This window comes from Pseudoliparis swirei, chromosome 3 (assembly GCF_029220125.1).
Source record: "Pseudoliparis swirei isolate HS2019 ecotype Mariana Trench chromosome 3, NWPU_hadal_v1, whole genome shotgun sequence".
NCBI lineage: Eukaryota > Metazoa > Chordata > Actinopteri > Perciformes > Liparidae > Pseudoliparis > Pseudoliparis swirei.
In genome coordinates, this window is record NC_079390.1 from 18,828,216 (window position 1) to 18,854,606 (window position 26,391).

Below are 26,391 nucleotides of genomic sequence, written 5' to 3' on the forward strand. Positions count from 1 at the left end.
CATTTGTGTCTGCTGAACTTACAAAGTACTTTGATCTCGTCTTGACGTGTTGAAACGGACCCATCCTGCACATTGCATTCCATTAACATTGCGCATCTACATTTACAATTGGTGTCAACAAACATGGAACATTTCTGTTCAGTTTCTGTCGTCGGGCAGAGAGAAGATGTGTGTGTGTGTGTGTGTGTGACTGCTGATTGTTGGATGTGGAGTGCGTACTCGCTGCAGTTCCTTAGCAACACCTGAGTGAACGGCGTTGTCCTCTCGTGGACAAACGGAGCCAACGAGACATCAAAGACATTAAGTTCTCTGAATTAATAAAAGAAATATCTTTATAAAAAAAAAACATTTAATGGACAAAACAATGTGGCACATAGGAAATACATTTCAGATTTTGGACATTATTATGCATATATTTTTCATTTGAATTGTTGATAGATAGCCTGCATCGTGCGAACATGCATTGTTTTGTAAAAGGGGGACATGACAGGTGAGACTTATGAAGGATTAAACCCAACGCTGTGTGTATTAGCCAAGGTCCGAGGCGGCCTGTTGTGTAGGCTTCCAGGGAGTGTTTCTGCCAGGCTGGAGAATCCATGAAAAGAGAGAGAGAAGAATAAATAAAGTTTTCCCGGCAGGGGGGGCTAATGATATCCCATTGTCCCTAAGTGCCCCCCTCCTCCCCTCTGTCCCCCTGCAAACCACACACACAGGCAACTCTCATCTAATTAAGTCACTGAGCATTTCATTGACATCGTTAGGAGAGTCTTGTTAAGATGTGATGCTTGATCACCCTAAAGCTGCAGCCTGGTGGTGTCAGACACAATGGGATGAATACGTTATGGTATGTGGGGCGCATCGTACAGCATGAGCATGTGTTTTGGGCAGAGAAGATGTTGTAGCTGAATGCTGGAGTGGGACTTGTGGTCATAGCATGACTTAAGCCTCTGTCACACATTCACTACAATCTCGATGGGTCCTGGAGGAGCTGCATGTGAGGACAGTTGGAGCAGACTTTGGACCAACCTTTTCCCTGCCAGCGCCCTATAGGACAACGTATGCTTATTGTCTGGAGAGGTCACAGAGAGCATTTCTTCCACGCCGCTGGTGTAAATAATAATAATATAAACATCCATAAGAGCTGTCTATATGAATGCCTGTGGCAATAAGAATGTCTACCTAAAGAGACGATGAGATGGAGTAACTTCTGTTGGTAAGGGCGTCGCCAAAATGGCCAGACAAGTTCCAGGAACGGTCAGAGAAGCGCCTCGTGTGTTAAAGCTGCATTATCTCTAGTGACCACTAGGGGGACACTATAGAAATCAAGAAGAAAATTATTCTCTCTTGATGTATTCCTTCAGTAAACATTGAAAACATGAGTGTATTGTCTCTATCTATAGTTTAAAGTCTTCTTCATGATGTTCATTTAGTAAATTGTGGTATATATAGAGTCATATACACCATAAAGCAGGGTATGCTTTAGGGCGGGGCTACTTTGTGATAGACGGGTAGCTCTGCCTGATGAAATCGCCGAACTCGAGGCTTCATGACAGCAGTCCACAAACTGACAGGTGACTTTGCGATTACTACGTCCACTTCTTATCCTATGTTTACGACCAGTATACAAGCTACCCGGGCGCCACCTCTCACCGGGACAAACAGAGTATTTCTGTAGGTCTGACACTGAAAATCTCTTTTTGTGTGCTCCACATGTGTAAAAGGAAGACTTTAAAGTCTTGACCGGATTCTCCGGCCGTTGTTCATTTGAGAAAACGGCTGTCGTCTCAATGTTGTACAAAATCACAAGCTTAAAGCTGAAAAACTATTATTACGTATGACTCATTTAAGGCAAAGATACAGCCTAGTTGGTCTTCTTCATCGGACTGTGACTGCGATGCTATTAAAAGAATGTCTGCCCCTTTTTTCATTCTACTGTTCATTCTCTTCAGCATGCAACGACAGCAACGACGTACACATCTCTCCATGGGCGAAGCCTATTGAATCCATCCAATCACAGCAGGTCTGAGCTCATGGGGAAACGCTCGGGTGGCCTAACTCTGCAACAGCAAAAAATTGTTAAAAGTTTTCCTTAGGATTATATGTCTGGGGTGATGAATAGAAGAAAATAAAATGGGTACATAACCATAAATATTGCTGTAACTGTGGTTCATTATTTTGTATCTCTCACAGGTATCCTAAACAGACAAACACACATATTGATTCAGGATGACTCATCAGTGAGAATCACACATTAGAATAGAGAGTTTGTTTTCCAGAGGAAATGACCTGATTATTTGCATTGTGCCCTGATGTGATGAAGAGTTTAGCAGCGTGGCCAAGGCAGACCTCAGTATATCCACTCACAGTTTGACATCCACCAATGGAACCATCAGTTCTCAGAATGCAGAGTTCACTATAGGAATAATAGCATCCTGTGCATCTTTTTTGTGTTATTTTATTCACTTTAAATATGAGTTCACCTCCTGCAGAAGTATACCCATTAAACTTTCACGTCTCTACACTTTTTTGTTGGCCATTCTTGGATTAGGTGTCTCAACTTTTTCTTTTGGGACTTCTTTGCCTGCAGTGTCATGCCCTTATATGGGGATGGGCCTGATGATTACAAAATAATAATTACCTGCTAATGAGGATCAACTCGCACACGCCTTCAATCTACGAGGACAAAGAGATTCATTATAAGAGCACAGGTGCGATTCTGTGGTTTAACAACACGGCATGAATCGGTCTCAGACTTTTGTTTGGAACTTTATACAAAGAGGTGAATACAGTAAAAGTAGAAACATGACAATCAATAAATCAAGTCTTATTTCTCAACTTGTGCTTTTACACTGTCCCATTTCAACCAGTATGTTGTGATCCAAAGTATCTTGTGTGTTTGCAGGTCAAATTTTATATTTTAAATTCAAAATAATAACAATCAAAAGAATATATAGGGCTTTTTTATCCATTCATAACCACAGAATATATGTTTACTTTATTTGTTATCCCTTTAAAGGAAACTTTTAACTTGCTGAAAATCTCTTCATCAAAATATAGGGTGAAATATGACCCACGGCTTTTTAATAGTATAGCATGCAGCAATAAAACATTCTGGGTAGTTTTGTGGATCAAACACAATTCAAACAAGACTTTGAGACACGTTAAATAAAAATGTGTTCGCCACAGAATTACCAAGACTTTTAAAATATTTTCTTCCGGGTCACATTTGATCCCCAAACAGGACCGTCAAAATCAAATAATGAAAAAAAGTTCCAATACAAGAAACTGCATGCGATATCTTAACTTGGAACAGATCAAAATGACCTACAAAAAAAAAGCAGGGTTAATTGTGTTTAAAGTATTTTTTAAAAAACTGTCTCCAACCGTCTCTTCTCTTTATCTGCTTCTTCCTCTTCGCGCTTACACGTGATAGGTAAAACCAAAAGAGGATAATGGCTTTAACTTGAATTCACATCATTAAGGAACCGTTTCACAACAAAAGGAAGTGCTGACCTCATACCAGTGTGTATTTGTTCTCTCTTTATGCTCTTATCCCCTGTTTGTTCGTCCACACAAAGCTCATGTCTACCCTGAGCTGTGAGCGATTACGGTTTATTGGAAGGGGCAGCCCTTTAATTAGTCGGGGGGTCTCCGGGGAGCCATTACCACGGGGGAATCTTGCCCCTCTTTATTAGCCAATTTTAATATTGACTATAAGGAAAGAGATACACTGGGTGGGGCAATTTGGTTCCCTCAGACGGGACACCAGCTCCTGTGAATATGCATGTCGGGATGTGGGCTGGGGGGGTTTGTTGGAGGGGGGGCGGGTGCGTGTGACAGGGGTGACGGATGACACGAGTCTAGCATCATCTGGGGCCCCTCACACCGTAACAAAAGGGATGCGAGTTCCGTTGGACTTAATGAAGAGACTGCGGAAATGGAGCAGCAGAAAAGAAGAAACACTTCAAATGAAAGGGAGGCGAAGTAAAGGTTTGAGGAAGTCACTGAGATAGAAAGGTGTGCGCTAAACATCTGGATCCTGAGGCTCAAAGTGAGGTATGGATGAGTTGCTCATACAGATGCTGTGTCCTCAAGCAGCCCTGTGTATTCTACAGGAACAATGTTCCTAGAGAATCAAACTGAATTGAGAATTAATTCAGAAGGAATCGTACTTTTTCGTGTTTTTTTGGCGGAACACAAAAACTTTTCAAACGAGTCCACAGAAGTTAACACGAGGAGGAGATCGGCCGTAAAAAAACACATTCTACGGCAAACTCTGAACTGTAGTGGCAGTAATTTCTCCCAAAAATGAAGTCCTTCCCATCAAATTCGGCCTTTTTGTCTCACACCAACAGACGAGTGAGCCCGTCGCGGTGCAGACCTGATCTCTTTCAATTGCATCCCTACACCTCATTGAAAGCTGCTTTAATTAAAAGTCAGGGGGGAAAAATTAACACACTTCCCTCCACCACGCTCTTGTCTCTTACTTTCCTTCTCTCTCTCTCTCTCTCTCTCTCATCTTGAGTACATGTTCATGTGTCATTGTTCCTCAGCTGCTCATTTCAAACCAAGTCAAATCGAGAGGGGCGTCTGAGGGTCTGACTAATTACCAGCCCTGATGCATGTATTTTAGCCATCTTGTTGTGGAATAGAGGGATTAAGGAATTGAGAGACATATGTTGTCAAGCTCCGACCTTGGAGAGACCTGAGACGCGTCTTCCACCGCTAAAGTGTCTTCAGTGGGATACCAAGCCTCTCAGAAACCTCCCGAATGCAATTACAGCAGGGGATTATGTCCCTCACTCCATACTAGGATAAACTCAAATTGGCCACAGTGTGTCCAAGTGTATGTTTAGTTGTGCATGTGGAAGTGGAAGTGCTTGTTATTGGCAGCTGATCCCCCCCCCCCCCCTCAAGGTTTTGTGATGCAAGCCTGGCATCCTGTTTGGGCCGGAGCAGCCTGGCACACACAGAAGACTTTAATATTCGGTTTTGTCTCATGTTTATGAGATGGGACATCAAGCGGTGAAGACTGTGTTTCAATGAGGGCGTGGCTGAGTCTACATACATATTTGGAATATTGCACCGCAATCTACCAATAAAGGTTGATCTATCCAGGTTAAATATAAAACAATGATTTTGGGGGTAAAATTCAACACATCAGTAGAAGAAAGTCGATATTTATCGTGATGAATAGAGTGAGGTTGATGAGATACAGGCAGAGGGACAGATCCAGTGATGGTGGAAAAAAGAAATGTTTTACTGCTTGAAGAGACACATGTTAGAATACACAGAGCTTGTTTCAGGCATTTAGCCAAAAACACGTTAAAAAAACATATCGACTTTGAGACGAGGGAACCATATGTGCAAAAATGTTGACTCGTTCCTGGGTCTTATTACATATCCTTGACAACGATTTTGTATGTTCTGCACGTAATCATGAACGAAGAAGTTTAAAGACTGCAAAAGAGCACACACAAGTCTGACAGAGATCTTCCAGCCAGGAGGCGAATTTCCACACTTGAACCGAGAGGCCGATGTGGATTTACTGCTCACAAATCATGCATAATGTAAACTCACGTGGTTATTTTATTTTGTCAAGTGACCATCTTTTCGTATACGTACCGAAGTAGTTTGGTTGCCTAAACCCGAGTTGTTTCCTGTGTAGAGGAAGGTTCCTGAAGCGTATAGCCACGGTCACGAGCGGAAATTGACATGTGTGGCTGCGGTGTTCATAAGAAAACGCACAAAAACTGACGATGAGATATTAGCTGAACCGTTGTCGGAGGAAACGTTGCTACTCACGCTAAACATCCTCCTGCTGAGATATTAACCAAACACAGAAGTTCCAGAAACGGCAGTTCTTCGGATGTTCCACAGCTAACAGTACGGGGGGAGAATCTTATATGACTCACACTTTATAATTATATGAAGTGAGCTACTTAAAGTTAGGCATATTTGAGGGCGTGGCCACTTTGAGTGACAGGTGGGTGCCACCTCAGGCCACTCGCCATGAGCTGTCCCCTCTGCTGAGTCACCGACTTTGAGCTTCACAACGACCCTTCAGAAACAGATAGGTGGCGTCAAGGAAACTACGTTCCTATTTATAACAGTCAATGGTTGAAGCTGAATATGCTCGAGGCCACGCCCATTGTGGTCACAAGACCGCACCCCCAACTTCCCTGTCCTGAATTTCACCTCAAAAACAGCCGTGAAGGTAGAAAGTTGAGTTTTCCGTAAAGTAGCCATGAGCTCTCTTTAGGTACAAACAATGAGGGACATTCACATTTCCTTTTTGGGAGAAGAAATCAAATAAAATCAAAAGGAGAATGAGTTAGCTGGCTGGGTTTTGATTGAATGCATGTCACACACCTGAGTTACCAAATACAAGTTATTTAACGTTACTCTGTCAATTTCTTTGTCAAATTTCATTTTAACTCGAGAGAAATCTTACAAAACAGGACTTTTCCATCCTTGAGCCGACACAATGCAGCTTCCCGTTGATCTCCTCTCCACCTCTCAGCTACCGGGTCACATGTGCGGCAGAGATTGAGAGGCATTAGTGCTCCACGGTAATCAAAGGCAGGGGATAGAGAGGGAGGGAGGCGGGGATATAAAGGGACTCGGTTGGGCGCCAAAGCAGCCCCTCTGCACCCAGTTCCTTTTAATTAGGCTCACAGCAGGGACGCCACACGAGACACACACACACAAACACACACACACACACCGCTCATCACTCACACACAGATGCATGCACATGCTCATATAAACTGACAGCCGCGTACCTTTTCCTGCTTTATTATTCCAGATTCATCTCCATTTTCTGTTAAACTGGGGGTTGCTGTGTTCTGACGTTGCCTGACCCTCTTCTTTCAGGTGATCCCGCTGTGTCGTGAGCTTTTAATCTAACAAAGGGATTCAAGGTGTCCGACATGTTCAGCTGAAATCTATGTATAACCTCGAAAGTATTGCAAAGTATCTGTATCTGCAGAGGAATGAATTAAAGAAAAGGCTGTTTTTTGTATCTAAAATGATTTTTGTAAATTCTACACTGTAATACTGGAGGGAATTCACTCATAAATTCTCCTCCATGAACATAAACTTTAGTATCCCAGCTCATTTGATGTATTGACAAGATCAATATTTTTCGAAGCAGAGGCATGAAACACAGTCGGCCATCTGCCTGTATTCCTCTGTTTGCTGACATTTGGTCAGCGACCTTTAACATCGCAGGGAAGGGTCACGACACCAAAAGTCACAGACCCTAAAAATCATATATTTAATGGGTACAACCATTCAAAGTCGTTCCTCTGAGAAACACCCTCACAGGACCAAAAACAGCTCAAATTAGCGCTTGGATATTTTTTAGTTTTCCACCGGGACTGTGATGATTTTTACACGCCAGGTGCACACTACTTCACATGAGTTCATGTCAGTTGAGGAGTGCTGACAGTGAATCCTGGGCGGGGGGGCCGTCTTTGATAGATGAAGGTACAAAATGATACACTTTCATCCGTTTCCTTTCCGTCACATTAAAAAGGGATTCAGTCTGAGCGCTCAGGATATCATCACAACTTTTTTTTTACCTGGTGTGTGCCGTGTCTGAAAAGAATCTTCGGGGGGGGGGGGATTTTAAATCGTGTATAACAATATCCGCTCATCTGTGAAATTATTCAGCAAAGGCCAATTCAAGGCCATGCCAGTTACTCATTGATTGCAATCTCTTTGCAAGTGTAGAAGCAGCTGCTGAAGCCTGTAATAGTTTGACTTGTTTTGGACTGAACCGATCAGAGGTCTCCTTGTCCGTCCTCTGTGTAAGACGAGGGCGAAACAATGGGGAGAAGTTCACACTGACCACGTTTCCGTCAATGTTGTTTATGCACATTTTAAAGTATCGCACTGTATGAAAACGGCACATTATAAAACATCCTAATTGGTACTAAAAATGTTCACGCTCACTTGAGCTGCTTTGGGCCTTTGTCGATGAAGGGTTGGAAACGCCTCTCCCAAATAAATTCTGACGCAACGAACATTTAACTGAAGAATGATCATCCGTTTCATCTGTAAGCGTCTTCACAGATATATTACATTTCATTTAGCTAACACTTTTATCCAAAGCGACTCATACACCGTAGACACAGCTACGGGGACCATTTCAGGGTTAAGTGTTTTCAAGGACACATCGACTAGGAGTGAGCGGGCATAGACCTGCTGCTAAACATATATATATATATGTATATATATATATATACATATGTATATATATAATATATATATATAATATATATATCTTCGTCTCTGGTCAACATGAAAGAGCTCTTCAAACTTGCCCAATTGAAACAAATTCCTAAAGACCTCTCTCCATTTTTGTTAGTAGATGGTTCAATCACCATGGTTTTGTTTCACAACCTTTACTTCTTCTTCTACAGTAATTACTGCCAGATTATACAAATGTGTAGCCTATAACAACAACAATTAATTTGCTTTTTTTGGGTGACATTTGGCTTTAAAAGGCACTTGTCACTTGCCGAACAACACAACAAAATAAAATGTCTCTCAAAACATCCCAAATCCCATTGACCTTTTGTAAAAGGAACCAGTTTTCTGCAAAGTTCTGTTGGCCATCAAAAAAACATGCGTGTGGTTAAATTATTAGTACATTATTAATGTACAGACTCCTAAAATGAAGTATTTCCCATTAACACAACTGACACACTGCTCCGTTGTTAAACTTGTCTCCATAGGCACCAATTAGTGCGTCCTCCGGCGTGGACAGTCGGCAGCCAAGTGGCCACACCGGTCAGGTCGGCTACAGAGGCTAATGGTGTATTGAGCTGTGGGTCAAGGGGCCTATAGGTGGTTCAGCTGCTCCACACCTGGGGTCCAGCAGGGATGAGGTGGGTGGGGGGGGCGGATCTCAACACTCCAATCCAACATGAATCATCCCTCATCGAGTCCATCTCTCCATCCAACCTCATGAATCCCCCCCCCCCCCTCTTAACAGCCCTCTCTGAAGGGACAGCAGATCAACAGAGAGCGATGACCATTCGCCGTCCTTCATTCCTTTCTGTCAACTGTTTTCCTTTGTCTTTTCCCTGATGCCTGATATTCTGGGGAACCAACACACTCCATCTCATGCGGCTGACTGCAGGAACACCTAATGGGGGATTTGGGAGTGTGCATAACCAAAGCTCTGTCTGAAATCATGTACATCTGTTTGCCATGTTAACTCTCTCATAAAATAGCACAATGTGCGGCCTTGCACTAGAAAAGTCCCTCATCACTAAAACAAGAGCACCGCGTTTCGATTGGGGATTCACGAATATCGTCTGTGATGACGCTGCAAACCACATCATCACCGGAGCAATTATTTGCCTCTCGTTTTAACATTCATGAGATGTTAATGAGCTGAGAAATGCCTCTAATTCAAAAAGCTGTCTGTGATATTTCGATTTAATTTGGTAATGGGGCCCAGCTGCTGGACATTTTGCTTTCAGAAGCACGGGTCACAACATTGTTTTCGGTTTTCCCTCCCATCAAGTAGATTTGTTTCACAAACAAGGCGACATTTTGGAGAAGGCTGATTTTGGAAGAGGTGGTTGCATTTTTGCTGCTCTTTGATCAACACAAATTCAAGACACTTAAATCGTGCAGTGACTCCCAAACCCAAATCTCATGAGACCCTCCAAACAAAGTATGGATGGATTACCTCTGAAGCATCCACGAGACAAAGGGCAGCTCTCGACTCAAGTCTGCTGCGCTGTCACTCCGCATTCTCCTTCCTCAGTGCTTGAACTTGGATTCCCTCACTCCATCCCCCCCCCCCTCCTCCACCTCCTCCTCCTTTAGAGGGAGGGAGGTTGACATGACTTTGTCCCTGACCCCGGGCCCTACCTGGATGTTTTGTTTGGAACGGGTGGAGATCAGATGTTTTTGGTCATCACATCGCCTCTCATTAGGTCTCCCGTCTCTTCCAAGCAAACCTAATGAGACAGTGTTTAATGTCCAGAGTCCCTCCCCGCCCCTGATGTGTGTGTGTGTGTGTGTCAGGGCGCGCAGAGCCAAATTACCCCGACGTCTCGTTCAGTGATAGCACCTGGGCCCCTTGTCGCTCGGGGGAGGTTAGCTCAGGGTAAGGGAATCCACTGGGGTTGGGGGGGGGGGGGTGCATGGACCCAGCTGGAGGAAGTTAAAGAGCTAAATGCTGATTGGGGTGGCTTGGATGAGAGAGGTGTTTGAGTTACAGCATCAGGAGAACCAGCGGGAGACTCATGGGGGTTCTTTTGTTTGAGATCATGTTGGAGAATCCAACCCGAACAGTCCTGTGGACAATTCAAGAGTTTTTAATTCAGCGTTTTTAGGCACACACCACAGGAGACTCTGTGAGCCAGACCTCTGGGACGTCAGGTGTGTGACGGGCAAGTAAACAAGACCAAAATTAAAAAACAGAAAAGTCCCACTGGTCAGCCCTTCACTGGGTGTGGAAACTTGAAACCTATAGTAATGTGCAAATAGAGAAATCCAACGCATGTGCTGCTCACATGCATGTTGTGTCTGTACACAGCTACTCAGGAATAGAAACTACCGGATTTAGATAGTCAATCAATCCTTTAATATATTTGAGGTGTGCAATAAAGAACTCTGAGTGCAGTATGTTGCCAGCTCCGGACTTACAGAATAAATATCAAGCTTTTAAGTTGTTTGGTTTTGTTTCATCCTGCAGGTTGCTTTCATGCCGTAGGAGTGCAGGGCACACAAACACAACATGCAGGTATCTAATGGAAGAGCAATGTTTGCCTCATTACTTTTCCAAATATTAGGCTGCAGGCTAAATGAAGCTGATAATTTATGAAAATAAATGATTACTTCCTGGGATATTCGGGTTGATGCTTTGTGTTTATTATTACAGTTTATAATATTAAAAAATCTACCAACTCGTATGTATCAGTGCAGAGCAGGCATGAACCACACTCACAAAGAATGAATCAGTACACAATATGACAAAGGTCCAGGTGGAGATGATGATTCAGTGTCTTTAACCCTAAGGTCACCAGGGTGCAACCGATTAAGAACAAAAAGCAAATATTTAAAAAAAAATATTTATTTAACCAGGAAATGCCTCATTGAGATTAAAAATCTCCTTTACAAGAGTGTCCTGGCCAAGACAGCAGTAGTAGCACATTACACACAGTTTCAGACAATACAACATAAAACAGTGACACACAATATTTAAAAAAAGAAAGATCATTGTTCTAGATGACAGCATGAATAAAACCAAAACTAAGACTCAAGTCATAATAACCCAGTTCACACAGGTGCACATACCTCAGTCAAAGAAAACATCTACACCAAGATGAACCTACCACCAACTCTTTTAATCTATTTTTAAAAACACCTATTTTTTTTAAAGAAATCATGGTTTTGTTAGAATTTTATTCAGTAACAAGTTACAGCAAAAGAGTATAGTTTACTGCTTTCTTCTTTTCTCCAGGACAGACTTCTCAGTCCTTCTTCTCCGTGTGGTTTCCTGGTCTGCATGTGAAATGCAGGGGGCACAGACATGATTTCCACCATGACGGCTCTTTTTCAGCCCGGTGTGCTAAAGACGACACGTCTCCTGCAATCAGAATCAAGGAAGCAGCTCATGGTCATGGTCCTTTCACACCTATTTGGTAATGATCCAGGAGCAGCACTGGGATGATGGGAATGGGATGGAACTGAAATTGATGGAAGATATGAAAAGCTTTCTCTAAAACTGATGGCTCATTCTCAAAGACGTCATGAAAAACTAGGGGCGGGGGGGGGCAAAATGACTAATTATAGCTGAGCAATCATTTTTACCGCTTTTCACACCATTTAAATGCTGAATGAATATTCAATGTGATGATACGAGAGCACGCCGGGCTGCAGGGCCGAGGGAGCTTACAGATGATGTTGTGACGTGTAGTTTAATGGATTCATCAATGGATCAGTTAATCAATAAATCAAAGCGTGCAGCCTATCCACTTTAACAATAAAGTGAGTCGTTTCTAAAGCACATTGCAGTCCAGGAACAGGATCCATCACGGAGAACTGTTAATAATTCAGACCTAAAATATCCTGCTGCATCAGATACTATTTTAATGTCTGTCACATGACTTTTACCACTTTTACCACTTAACAAAAGAAACAGACCTGCAGGTGCTTATACCTGATCACATGACTACCTGATCGAAAGTTATCTGACAGGCCTTACCTTCATAATCATCGCGTCACTTCATACATGTAAAGTAATGAGTTTGGAGCCATAAGTCGGACTTCACTCAGATACGCCTAAATGAAAACACTCCAGGGCATTCCTGGCACTGTCATTAATACTGAGGCTCATGGGTAACAGATGTGGTCCGATCAAAGATGAGCATGGAGACGGAAATAAATCCATCACCCGACTGAAGGGGGGAATTAATCTTGCAACCGTCAGCACAACAAAGGTTGATTTTCAGACCCCTAATATAAGCCTCCAGATTCAGACTTATGAAAAAGGACCTTTTGGACAATTTGTTTCATCTGCAAGCCAAGGCCACGTAATTTAATGACAATCGTAACCAGCTCTCTCTCCGGTCAACGAGATTGCACGGACAACAAAAAACACAAATTCCAACGTGAAGTTGCAGACAATGACAAACGTCCTTCATGGCCCTGTCTACACGTAAACAGATAAATTCTCTTGGTCGACACAACACTTGTTTTATTAAATATCTAAAGTCACACTAGAGTGCAAAACGGCACTGTGGCAGCTGTCCCCAATTCCCCAATCTGGCCTCGGCTGCTGGCTGGTTGGTAATCAGTCAGCAGCCGATGCTGCTTGTATAAAAGGGCAGCAGAGCTGGAGGGAGGGGGGAAGTGAGCAGAGGCACAGTGTTGCGGTCTGCTCGGTGTGTGTGTTGCCAAAATAAACATGTCTTCGAACGAAACCTCTTGGTGCCTGGCTGATCCTTGGTGCTGGTGGGGGAAACCCACGGGTAGCGGCGTGAGACCTGCTACAGGCACCATAAAGGCCATAAATAAAAGACCAGAGGAGAAGAATATAGAGGGGTGCAGCAATACCAACACAAGTTTAGTTCACCTGTATGCTAACAGAATGGAAACAAACCGGTAGTCGGCAACGTATAGGCATACACAAAATAGAGACAACGTCATTGTTTCCCAAAAGCTGCGTTTTAAACTTACAAAGAAACCAGAGGTTTAGAAAATCTTTACTTTCAGATGGCATTTTCAGAAATCTCAGTTTTAGTAAACCTAAAGAAAAACCTCAACATGTTAGGTCGAGGAGCAACACAAAAAGTATTAAATAAAATGTTAACTAAAATGTTGTGGTATGCTTACTCCAATATCCTCGCTCCATCTGTCAATTCAGTCTTAGCATTCAAATACAATGTCAGAAGAGCAGTCCATCCCTCAGGTGAGAATCCTAATGATAAAAAAACATCTTCCAATTACCCAAAAATACCTTTGAATTCATGAGGCGTCAGCAGAGCTGCTGGTACTAAAAGGTGAAGCCGGTGTCCTGAACATGTGCAAATAAAGTCCCATCTCATTAACTTTAAGTTATGTCCATACATGTCCCATGGAACATACCGGCCGTCTCTTGACGACGCGTAGATTAACAGATCCTCACTATTTTGTCCGCCTGTGCTTTCAGGATTATTAAAACACAAATGAGGCCACAGAAGACTTGACCTGCCTGATTTGGAATGTGCCAGTGGAAAATCCAGGTGGTGCCCACTTCTCTAACAAGTTTAGTGTTTCTCATTCAGATCTCAGCCCATAAGAGCATTACGTAATGGAGGACCCATGAGCCATGTGAAAGAGGTGATTGTGCACACGGCATCTGGAAGAAATGAAGGGATTGTTCACAGCTTGACAGGCGGAGTGTGTGCAGGACAACCACACAAGTGGTCAGACAAGTTGTAAGCAGTCCCCGGTCTATCTGGTCTACATCGGTCATCTGGCCGTCGAGACGAGAGACATTCACTTGATCAGCAAACTTTCGTTCCATTTGCCACTTGCTGATTTGTGGTGTGCACACAGATTCATGATGCCATGCACCATGAGAGCGGGTCTTGTGGCTTCAGTCTGTGACGGGAAAACAATGTTTTACTTTGCTTCTCAGAAATATGTTGCGCTTCTCAGAAATCTGTTATGTTGTTTTCACACTTCTTGGGGTCCTGTCACAAATCACCTCGCTCTTCTTCCTCTATGACGCAATACTTGTTTCCTGCCACCAACCACAAGAACTTGTACCAGAGCGCTCTGGCTCTTGCGACTCACCCCTCCTTTCTGTTCTATGTCTGATTCAGCAATTGTGGAGGAAGTGCACCAGAGCGGCCTCTCGCTTCGGCATCGCCCCTTTGTCCGACCTCGCTTTGGAGACACACTTCTTCCTCTTCTGCAGTGTGTCTACTTTTCGAGTTATGATGATAACAAGTGTTGTGTTTTTCTGAACTATCTATGTGCATTGATGAGAGAGAGACAAATACATAGTGTCATTGTTGCATGTAATCACATCTGTACATCTGTGCATTGCTTTTTCTATGACCCGACCAACCTTTTCATCCAGATATCCACACAGCTAGTGTGTCAGTTAAAAAGAAGCAGCTGAACGGTACTTAGAGAGCACTAAGCAGCACATTTGTAGGGGACTATTTTCAGCTGAGCATTATTACACATTCTGACCACTGTTCGGGTCAGCTAGACATTGTATGTATAGGATTGACTGAACATAAACTAGAGTGTGTGTGTGTTCATGAAGGAATATTCAAGCAGTGTGGCTCTGTGGCACAGAGGCAGAAGATATATATCTTCTTGAGTACACATGATACATTATTTCATGGTCTAGTTTTGGTGTTTTCACATATTTAGAATATCCCCAAAATCATAATTTCTTGTCGATCCTCTTCCAGATAGTCGTTATTGGGAAGAGATACTTCAGGCACATATCATGGCACTCTGACAGCACACATGACAACTCATTGACAGCTGCAGCTTTGACATGGAAAGGTTACACTGGCCACTGTTTCCTGTCTTTGACCGGTATTTGACAGCTAGTGTGTAGACCCCATCCTCCTGTCCCTTTGGCCAGGTCAGGACCTCACTGACCACACACACACACACACACACACACACACACAAACACCGGACAGATGGCAGAGGAGGCTAGAATGACTTGTAGTCCCTGCGGGACGCTAATCACACATTGTCATGGAAAATATGAAGTAAACAATGACATAATCCATCACTCGAGCCATCAAAAGACCAATTATACACTCAAAATCCAATAAAATGTATCATATAGGCTAGTAGGCTCCGGAGAGATTGCAGGGACTTGTTGGACAACACATCACTGTGAGCGTGACAGATTCTACTCTTGTGACTTTTTAATTGTATTGTCAATTGGCATTTTTTTAAACAAATAAGACAATTATCCCAAATGTTCCAATGTGGACAATAAACATAGGCTATTGTGAATATAATATGTTTCCTAACTTTTCTCAGTTAAAGAAGCTGTACAATTATAATCACAATGTCTATGAAATAGGCGAATACCATCTTTGTTTGTCTTCTGTTTGGTTGAGCCTGCAAAACTCTAATGTCATTCCCATGGTTTAAACTAAGCACGAGCATTAGCATGTTAACACACAGTGGTGAAGGAAGTATCAGATATACATGTATTTATTTTTCAGAAAAAACACTTTCAGTATGAATAATACATTGCAGTGGGTTATTGGATATTGTTACTTATGTTTACCCTTAATGTGTATCAAAATAAGTAACGATGCACATATGGAGCTATAGCGCAAGTTCAGACCGGAAGTCCAAACAAACATTACATACATAACGTTATATGAGGCGGTCAAACAGAACTCTGTCACAGTTATAGGGCGCGAAAATGACTCGGTCGACGCGTCGGGTGTTTATTTGTTTGTTTTTGTTTACCAGCAACTCAAACAATCACAGGATCCCCCCTCCCTCCCTCCCTCCGCTAGGATCCACCCCGTGTTTTCCCCATGCCTTCCAGCGTACAGCCCCGACGTCACCCTCCCTCCCTCCCTCCCCCTCCCCTTAGCAACAGAGGCAACATGGCGGCGTCCAGTACAGCGGGGCATTCTCCAGAGATATCGACGCCGTTAAAGATACCGAAAACCGAGGTGCCATCCCCCGAGTCGGAGGATTTGAGTGACGGCAATCAATACCACTCCAACCCCTCGACGCCGAACCGCTTCTCGCCTCTGAACGTGTGCTCGGGGACCGCGGGCCGGACGGCGGCCTCATCCTCCTCCAACAGCTTCACGGCTTGCCGGGGGATGTCGTGGACCCCGTCCGAGACCAACGCCCTCATCGCGGTGTGGGGCAACGAGAGGCTGACGGAGGCGCGGATGCAGCAGCTGGAGGTAGCGGGCACCGTGTTCTCCGGTAAGGCCCCCGGGCCCGCCATGTACGAGCGGGTGTCCAGAGCCCTGTCGGAGCTGGGATACGAGAGGACCCCGTCCCAGTGCAGGGAGAGGATGAAGGTAAATGGGGAGGGGAGGTGGGGGGGGCGGCATGTCCGTCCTCCATCGTCAGACAGGGACGCAGACGCCGGTTGTTGACCTGACATGACGTCAGGGCGTGTTCAAAAACACACAGCTCTCTAACTAGAGGCCGGCATCGGTCATAGACATCACTTTCCCCCCCTCCTTTTCATTTAGCTCCGTTATTTCCTCGTGATGATGAACATCATTTCTTATCTTATTACAACATTGCTCTATTCGGGTTAAATCAACACGTCACCAACGCTTTCATGTCTGAATCATTCATCCCCATGCTCCAGACAGACCAGAGACACCTGTCATCACAGAGAACAGACATCTGTTGTGTCGACATATTAATGTGACTTTGCCATCGTCCCATATCTTTTACTTTTCAGCTCCACTGTATATTAAATATAACATAATTAGATTCCAACAGGTTGACGAACATGAGCAGTAACGGAACAGATCGGTACGTTCTGCAGGGCCTCGTAGGTGTTGCGTCAGGTGTTCTCATGAAACTCGAGCACAAGGCGCAATCGGCCAAAAGCTCTTTTTTTGTTAAGTTCTCTGCTGGCTGAGACACAGCCAGGAGGACGGGGCTAGAGGACAGCAGGTTAAAGGATAGAGGACAGGATAATAAATGGTGGAGGACAGGAGGATTAAAGGATAGAGGACAGGATAATAAATGGTGGAGGACAGGAGGATTAGAGGATGGAGGACAAGATAATAAATGGTGGAGGACAGGAGGATTAGAGGATGGAGGACAAGATAACAAATGGTGGAGAACAGGAGGATTAAAGGATAGAGGACAGGATAATAAATGGTGGAGGATTAGAGGATGGAGGACAGGATAAAACATGGTAGAGGACAGGAGGATTAGAGGATGGAGGAGAGGCTAATAAATGTAGAGGTCAGTAGGATTAGAGGATGGAGGACATAATATTAAATAGTAACGGACAGAAGTATTAGAGGATGGAGGACAGGAGGATGGAGGACAGGAGGATGGAGGACAGGAGGGTAGAGGACAGGAGGGTAGAGGACAGGAGGGTAGAGGACAGGAGGATGGAGGACAGGAGGGTAGATGACTGATCCTGACAGATAGCTGTATTTCATTCTTTATTAACTTCATCCAGGAATGTAATTTATTTCATTAATATTTCTTCATTTGTTTCCAGTGAAATATGAATTACTTTACAGAGATACTTTGCTGTCGTAAACATAACTGTTGGTGGTCTAGAAACAATACGTAGTTACATCTCAATTATAAGTACTTCTAATTTTGTTGTGATGTTTAGAATTTATCTTTTTTCAAAAACTATTATTTAGTCATGTTGAAGAACCGAGTATTGGTCAGAGTAGCCCCTCTTATTAAATTCCTCTCCCTACCTGCAGTTCTCTGAAGGCGCTGAGCCGAGGGCTACCGGTCACAGACCGCTGGACGGCACTAACACACACACACACACACACACACACACACTGCTCCTTTCACTCATCATTTGAATTCCAACAGGGACAACTTGAGGTAACAGAGTTTGTCTCGTCATAATCCCACCGGTATACTCCCCCCTGTCCCATGAGTGGACACAACATGGCGTCCAGGCTTGTCTTCAGTCAAGTAACGTGTGTGTTGCTGCTTTATATTCTGGTGTCGTGGACCCGACCGATTTGGACCCGACGAAGTTAAAGGGACGAGAGCTGATGCCCACAGTAGATGTCCGTGAGATTCAATTCAGTTTATTTGTATAGCCCAATTTCATAAATTACAAATTTGTCTCAGAGTGCTTTACAATCTGTACACATAGACATCCCTGCCCCAAAACCTCACATCGGACCAGGAAAAACTCCCAAATAACCCTTCAGGGGGAAAAAAAGGGAAGAAACCTGCAGGAGAGCAACAGAGGAGGATCCCTCTCCAGGATGGACAGAACAATAGATGTAATGTGTACAGAAGGACAGATTTAGAGTTAAAATACATTCAATGAATATGACAGAGTGTATGAATAGTTCATAGTAGGCATATTCCACGATGGAGACCTCCACGATCCATCAGGCAGATGGAGGTAGAGAGGAGGAGTGGGCGGAGTCTCAACAGATGTCTTGTTCGTCGGCGCTGACGCTTGAGCCGTGAAGACTGTGGTCTGGTTTCACACCTCGTGTAGAGAGCAGAGGGCGTGTCCCCGTCACATGTCGGACTGGCAGAGAAAAGAGACGGGCCTGAGCCAATTGAAACCCTTTGTTGATGCTCCTCTGATGAGTCCGCCCTGGCAGCCGGTAACGACAGCCTATCGTTTGTATGTAGCTAGGTAGCCATCAACCTTTTCACGGAGAAAATGACGAAAGATAAACAGTCAAAAGTGTGGCGGCATTTCTCAAAATGCAACATAATTGATTGATTGATATTCCTTTATTCGTCCCACAGTGGGGAAATTTCAAAAATCACAGCAGCAGTGCACATCAGAGCATCAATGAAAATAAATATAAAACACTAAACTTTGGCGTGAGCCCGTGCCGAGCACACCGGCAGTCTGGGCCTCCCCGGCACCGGCAACGGAGAGGCCGTTCCCCCTGGACACGTGGAGACCGCTGATGACAACAGCAGCCTTTTAACTTGTATATCATGTATTTATTATGATACTTCTGTTGCACTTCTGGTTAGATGCCAAACTGCATTTCGTTGCTCTGTACTTGTACATGTGTAATGACAATAAAGTTGAATCTAATCTAATCTAAAATTAACTCTGGAGTCTCGAGTCTAAATGAGACGACTGGACGTCCTCACTTGGACACTGGTCCTCTTTCAGCTTGTGGTGGGACATTCACTTCCTGGTTTATCCTAGAACACGACATCGCCCCTGCTGCGCTGTTGGGTCCATCATGTTTGCTCACCACAAAGAGCATTGTCAACAAACGACGCCTTCACACTTAACACGTCTCGACTGTGCAGCTGTGCTCCCTTGCGAGTCGCTGTTCTGTAGAACTGACCCAAGCCTCCCTTTGTCCCGCCCCCGCTTCCAGACGCTGCGGCGCTGCTACAGCCGCGTGAAGGAGCACGGCATCGGCAAAAGGAAGAGCAGCTACACCATCGAGCAGCTGGAGAAGGTGTTCGGCCAGGGAGGCTGGGACTCCCAGAGCTGCGCCCCGGTGCTGATCAACAGCAGCGGGCTGTACCAGGAGATGGAGTCCGACGGCAGCACCCTGGAGGACTTCTCCCAGGAGGACTGGTGCAACCAGGTGCTGGACTCGGCCTTCCAGGAGGGGGACATGGAGACGGGTGAGTGCGAGTGGGCAAAGAGCCGCGAAAGACCCGGAAATATTAGCTTTCACCTCTATTTCTTTCTCTCTAGAAGAAATGCAGGTGCCGAAAAGCCGAGCTCTGCAGATTCAAATCGAGCTGTCGGAACAAATCCAGTAAGTCGAGTAGAGCACACTTAAGTTACGCATGTGAACATATGATATGAACCTGTGAGCCGGACGTTGGGAATGAGCCTCGTCATGGGAAATAGCCATTAGCGAAACCAACTTTGTCATTTGTCAGACACCCAAACACACACACACACACACACACTTTAGTTCTCAATCTGCCACTTAAAGCAGGTCAGGACCCAGTATCCCAAAGCTATGTATTACATGAACATAGCTTTAAGATATTTATAGAAATGGGTTGGATCTGTATTTCTTGAAGAAGCTATGCTGATTCCCATGTCTATAAGGCATTATAATCTGCTCATAGCATATATAATTATTGTTATAAACACTCAAAACTATTACAAACTATTCATAATGCTATACAACAATAAGGTAATATATCATAATACTTTATTATTGCTGGTCTCTGACTAAAATTTTTTCCACCAAGGATCAAAGTAAACTATAATTCTCATTGTTGTCGTATATTATAATCTTTTTATGAAGGTTTTTTTTAAAGATACATTTTTGGGGCCGTTTATTAGCCAGGCCCTATTGAGAGAGGAGTGAGGTGACGGAGCCCTGCTCCACCAGGTGAGCTGCTCCACGCCCCATCTTTGTTTGTGTGCATTATAACTTTGTTATGAAGTAATATAATGTAATGTGATATTTAGTTACTGAACTTTATACTGTGGGGGGGGGGGGAAATCATGAAATCTATTATAGTTATAAGCACTCATAAATATTCCTCTTGCTTTTATTCCAGTAGTAACTAGAACAACGATCCAAACGCGGTTCAATTTGTAAAATGAATTAGTACTTTACTTAAAGAGAGCAAACCAGGTCAACAGGTGCATGAGAATATAGAAGAAAGAAAACCTCTTAATATCTCAATTACCACTTGGAACTAGCGCTTATACTCATAATATAATGAATTACAACACAGATTATAATGCATTATGAAAATATAATAATGTGATACAACTGGGAATTCTATATCCTTGCAAAAGAAAATAATAACATATGCTACTTGACCTTATTTGTTATAAAAACCCTTTATTATGTGTTAAGACTAGTGTAATAAAGCATTGTGAATATGTAGTGCTATTACTATAATTATGCAATGCTATAAGCAGATTATAATGCATTATAAGTAATGCATTACAGATAAGAGCCTCATAGATGTTGTTACCCTCGAGCAGGGGTCAGGAACCTTTTTGACTGGGAGAGCCATAAAAGCCAAATATTTCTAAATATATTTCATTGAGAGCCATAAAGTATTTTTAACGTCTAATAAATTCAATATGTCTTGCTTTTAATGCGACTTCTGGTGCTGCAAGAACAAAGACGTCTTTAAGAAAAGGACCTTAAATTACTTCTGCTGTAATCTGGCGCTATAGAGAAAATTACAGGGGGGCGGGCGGAGGTTTTTTTTTTTTTTTTTCAACTCAAAATTGTCTGGGAGCCATATGCCGTCACCGAAAGAGCCATAGGTTCCCGACCCCTGCCCTAGAGGTTTTAAATCCTCTTCTTTGTGTTCTTTTGTTTTACATGTGCATGTAGCCCCTATATACTGTGTCAAAGGCCATTCAATACTTCACGGAGGATAACAAGGTGCTCTTTATTACGCGTGACAGCTCACAGTAATATCTTTTCGCACGTTTCTCAAGGGAGATATTGTTTTACTGCCGACTCATTGTTCTTTACGCCGGGTTCTCTGCAGAAAAAGGGAAACGATGCAGACCGTCATGCGCATCCTGGAGTCGGTGCAGCTGAAATGGGAGCACTTCCAGACGTGGACGGAGTTCTCGCGGCTGCACCTCTCCAACAAGCTGGCCATCTTCGGCGTGGGCTACAACACGCGCTGGCGCGAGGACGTGCGCTACCACTACGCCGAAATCAGCTCCCAGGTGCCGCTGGGCAAGAGGCTCCGCGAGTACTTCAACCCGGAGAAGCCCGAGGGCCGCGTCGTGATGACCCGGGTCCAGAAGATGAACTGGAAGAACGTCTACTACAAGTTCCTGGACATCACCATCAGCGAGGCGCGCTGCCTGGAGCTGCACATGGAGGTGGACTGGATCCCCGTGTCCCAGTCCGTGGCGGCGGGCTGCGGCAAGGGCACCTCCCACTACCTCCTCCCCGGGGACATCCCCAAGGCGTACGGACTCTACGCCATCGGCTACGAGGCTCCCGGCGACGGCGAAGACCGCGGCTCGGAGAACGGGGCGCCGAGTCGGGCCGACGGGGAAGCTTCGGAGACGTGGGACAGGACTGGGGGTGAAGTCACCTACTGCTACCTGGGCGTCGCGGAGGAGCGGACCATACAGCAGAGTCTCTTCCAGCACTTCCAGGGCTCGGGCAAACACTACGCCCACAGCGAGCCGTCCGCCGTCACGCGCTTCCTGCAGGAGAACTGCCGCGGCGGGGACCGGGGCGCGGCGCGGCGCGTCGCCATCCACGTCAAATTCATCGAGGTGGAGCTGGACTTCCTCTCGGCGGGCTCCCTGCTGGAGTGCCTGGAGACGGCCGTCGGCTGCCCTTTGAAATACAACAAAGAAACGTCGTAAAAAAATAAATAATTTTAAACGCAGCCGGCGCCGTTTTTGGATCGGGCTCGAGATCCGACGCGCAGAGCGGCGTCCGTCTGTTTGAACGCATGGATGTGTGCGGGAGTCCGGCTTTTGTTTGCAGCCTGTTGAACTGATTTGTCATCGGACCCTCGTGAAGTCTAAAAAGAGCTGCGGTTGAAGCGGATTTATTGTGCAGAGATGCGGGAACGCCGACTTCAGTATGACAGAGCTGCAGCGTCCAAGAAGTATGTCCCTATTATTTAAGGCTTATGTGCACTACAAAGGTTTCCGTTGCTCGTTTCGTGTCGATGCGTATTGCCTCATCGGGGAGCGTGGGTGGGGTCGGCGAGGCGACGACGGCAGCATGCATCCGTCTCCCTCAGGAGGACGGAGCGAACAAGGCAGCGAGGGACCGCGGCGTGGATTTATTCTCAAACCGTCCTTTCCTTTGACCGTCCAGGTCTGGACCTGAACTCAGAAGCATGGCAGAGCAGCCAGAGTCGTCGGTTTACGCCTTGTGTTTTTTTGCACGTGTTGCACCGTGCAGCTGGGGATGCCTCCATGCAGACGAGCGCGAGGACGAGCCCTCGACCGACGCCGATACTCCGGGCACGCCGAGCCAGACGCGTGACGACGGCGCTGTAAATACCGCTGACTCATGGAAACACTGTCGATCCGATACCAGTGCTTCACAAACAAAAAATATACATATATTATTGTATTTTGCGGAGGAGCTTTGGATGCTATCGCTCATGTTAATCAACCCCTTTTTGTAAAAACGTGAACAAATACAAAAAAAAGTGAATGAACGCCACTTCGTTTTGTTTTCTAGTTTGACAGTCGTAACTGGAAAATAATTTTTAAAAAATGTAAATATTAAAGTATAAAAAAAGTCGAGTGGAGATGGGAGCAGCTCAGGAGAGACAGTGGGCTTCTTTCTCATCTCCGCCGAGTGGCGCGCTGCGGTCGGGTTTGCCGGTCGGCCTTCTCACCGGCTTCGTTTCACGGTCTTTCAGAGCTCTCGGGCACATTGGCGTGCCCGACTCGGTCTGCTCCTGCACGGGCGGTCGCGAGATATTGTGAAACACTGCCACACCAGTTCAGGGCGTTCATAATTATGTTTCGAATCACCGGTATGAAGCCGATCTGTTTTCCAGTGGACCTTCACAGTTACATTGGGATCCACCTGTCAACGATTCGCTGTGTGCCATCCTCAACATCCACCTTTTTGGTTTCGGAAGTGCTTTAAAAAAAAATAAGAATCTGACGACGACAGCATCTGTGAGTACCGGTAGGCCAACATCTCCATGGGTGGAGAGCAGGCCTGGGCGCCGAGCGTGAAGCTGCAGGGGTGAACTCGTCTTGGACCTGTAACTTTTATGAATCGGGTTCCTGGGGTGATGTGCAATGTGCCAGGAGAGGACTGGAGAAGAGAAGAATCAAAAGGGAAAAGTCCATATTTAATCTGTGTATGAAATCTACCTTAAATATCTATAATGTGTATATATATATAATATATATATACATATATATATTTCAAAAATATCAATGTTCTTGAGCATTCCGGCTTTTGCAAACTTGCAATGTTAATTTGTTTGGGTATACAGTATATGAAGATGAATATGATATTTTCTATTTTATTGGTTGGCACCATGTCTTGTATGTGATTGTTTTAAAGTCACCGTCTTGTCTGTTTACATGTTTGAAAAAACAATAAATGGGGTGCTCACTGTCATTTGCCACACGGTGAGAACGGGCCGGCGAGTGTTTGTGTGAGCTCACGGTGGAGAAGAGGAACAGCGGTCCTCCACCACGCCATCGTCCAGGCTCGCCATGTGGACGGTTCGTGCTCCGCAAGCATCTGGAGTCACCTCGTGTTTCTGAGCTTCCATTTATTCATAGAATAAGCTGAAAAGGTTTTAGAAGGGACATTGTCTCAAAAGAAACTCGACATTTCCTAGTTTAATGTTGTCAATTTATGACAACAAAAACGTGTTCTCAAAAGATTAAAGTTGTAGATATATTATTATTATTTATTTATTTCCCCCCCTAGATGTCAAGGAATAATCTGTTTGTGGAAAATGCAAAATAAAAAGTTATTAAAAAAAGATTAAAGTGGCCAGAAAACAATTTGGAAAATTACTTATTATTAATAGAAAGGTCGGAAGCTCGATGACCTCAACTCAGAGGTGGATGTTTCATAAGGATGGCAACCTTCTTGCATCCAATCACAATGTCCTGATTATGGGAGGAACATGTTTACAGAAGACATAAAGTTTCAAAACACCTAGCTGTGCATGTTGCCTCTATTCATAGAATACAATGACAGCTCTGTTGGGAGAATTTACATTCGTATGTGTTGTCGTATTTAAACATAATGGAAGAACTAATGTCGATACGGCACGCTGATGAAGATTTAAAAAGGGTCCTCTTAACAGAGAGGTCGTGACCCCTGATGCACACCAGCGTGAGGCTGCAGCAGCTGGTGGGAGCGCCGGGCGTGGGCAGCTGTAATGCACCCATGTGACCAGCAGATGGCCCCCGGGAGCTGCTGCTGGAAGGCCGGTACCTGATTTCAGAAGCACGGAAGACATGAGGACCCACGCTGATGATGCAAAGGTTCCTCTGGGGAGGCTGAACCCACGATGACAGCACGCATGCGCATGCGCAGAGAGACAACAAGGCCTCACACCTTTCACAAGTCTCGACTTTGGAACAAATCTACTTTTTCTTTTGTTTTATAAAGACATGAACAAAGTGTCGGCTGGAGTTAATGATTGATGTTACGTTTTTCCCTTTTCTGTTTCTTTTACAACATACTTCTGACTCAGTGACATACTATTTAAGACAAATATGACATATCTTGAAGATGTATATAGAGATCAATCAATCAATGTGTAACAACCTAATTGTCGCTGAATATACATTTGAATAATCTCCATGTGTTGTCATCGAGGCGTCATGGTTACTGAGCTACTGAGCGAAGTATGGAGTTAAACTCTGAAACATGGAAACATGGAGAGCTGACGCCAAATCAAATACAACCTGTAGTGTCTGTAGGTCCAGAAGAAGGAGGAGGACACGACTCTTCCTCATGTCTCCGGTCTTCCTCATGTCTCTGATCTTTCTCATGTCTCTGGTCTTCCTCATGTCTCTGATCTTCATCATGTCTCTGGTCTTCCTCATGTCTCTGGTCTTCCTCATGTCTCTGGTCTTCCTCATGTCTCTGGTCTTCCTCATGTCTCCGGTCTTCCTCATGTCTCTGGTCTTCCTCATGTCTCCGGTCTTCATCATGTCTCTGGTCTTCCTCATGTCTCTGGTCTTCCTCATGTCTCCGGTCTTCCTCATGTCTCTGGTCTTCCTCATGTCTCTGATCTTCATCATGTCTCTGGTCTTCCTCATGTCTCCGGTCTTCCTCATGTCTCTGGTCTTCCTCATGTCTCCGGTCTTCCTCATGTCTCTGGTCTTCCTCATGTCTCTGGTCTTCCTCATGTCTCCGGTCTTCCTCATGTCTCTGATCTTCATCATGTCTCTGGTCTTCCTCATGTCTCCGGTCTTCCTCATGTCTGGTCTTCCTCATGTCTCTGGTCTTCCTCATGTCTCTGATCTTCCTCATGTCTCCGGTCTTCCTCATGTCTCCGGTCTTCCTCATGTCTCTGATCTTCCTCATGTCTCCGGTCTTCCTCATGTCTCTGATCTTCATCATGTCTCTGGTCTTCCTCATGTCTCCGGTCTTCCTCATGTCTCTGGTCTTCCTCATGTCTCTGGTCTTCCTCATGTCTCTGGTCTTCCTCATATCTCTGGTCTTCCTCATGTCTCCGGTCTTCCTCATGTCTCTGGTATATCCTCTACTCCCACAGGATCCT

General features: G+C 44.7%; 1 protein-coding gene and 1 long non-coding RNA gene across 4 annotated transcripts; one reads left to right on the forward strand and one right to left on the reverse strand.

Moving 5' to 3' along the window:
• Window positions 1–497: 497 nt before the first annotated feature.
• Window positions 498–5,979, reverse strand: LOC130190751 (uncharacterized). Of its 3 annotated transcripts, XR_008831029.1 has the most exons (5): window positions 5,806–5,979; window positions 5,626–5,723; window positions 2,639–2,673; window positions 1,974–2,195; window positions 498–585 (listed from the first exon to the last, which is right to left on the reverse strand). It is a non-coding gene; the product is annotated as an uncharacterized LOC130190751 (long non-coding RNA). The 3 variants fall into 3 exon arrangements; XR_008831030.1 differs by lacking the exon at window positions 5,806–5,979 and having other exon boundaries at window positions 1,974–2,057; window positions 5,626–5,798; XR_008831028.1 differs by lacking the exon at window positions 5,806–5,979 and having other exon boundaries at window positions 5,626–5,798.
• Window positions 5,980–16,118: 10,139 nt separating this feature from the next.
• On the forward strand, window positions 16,119–24,391 carry LOC130191942 (myb/SANT-like DNA-binding domain-containing protein 2). Its single transcript, XM_056411704.1, has 4 exons — window positions 16,119–16,550; window positions 19,566–19,821; window positions 19,895–19,958; window positions 21,679–24,391. The coding sequence occupies exons 1-4, from the start codon at window positions 16,119–16,121 to the stop codon at window positions 22,520–22,522; spliced, it is 1,596 nt and encodes a 531-aa protein (XP_056267679.1). The 3' UTR covers window positions 22,523–24,391.
• The last annotated feature ends 2,000 nt before the right edge of the window (window positions 24,392–26,391 follow it).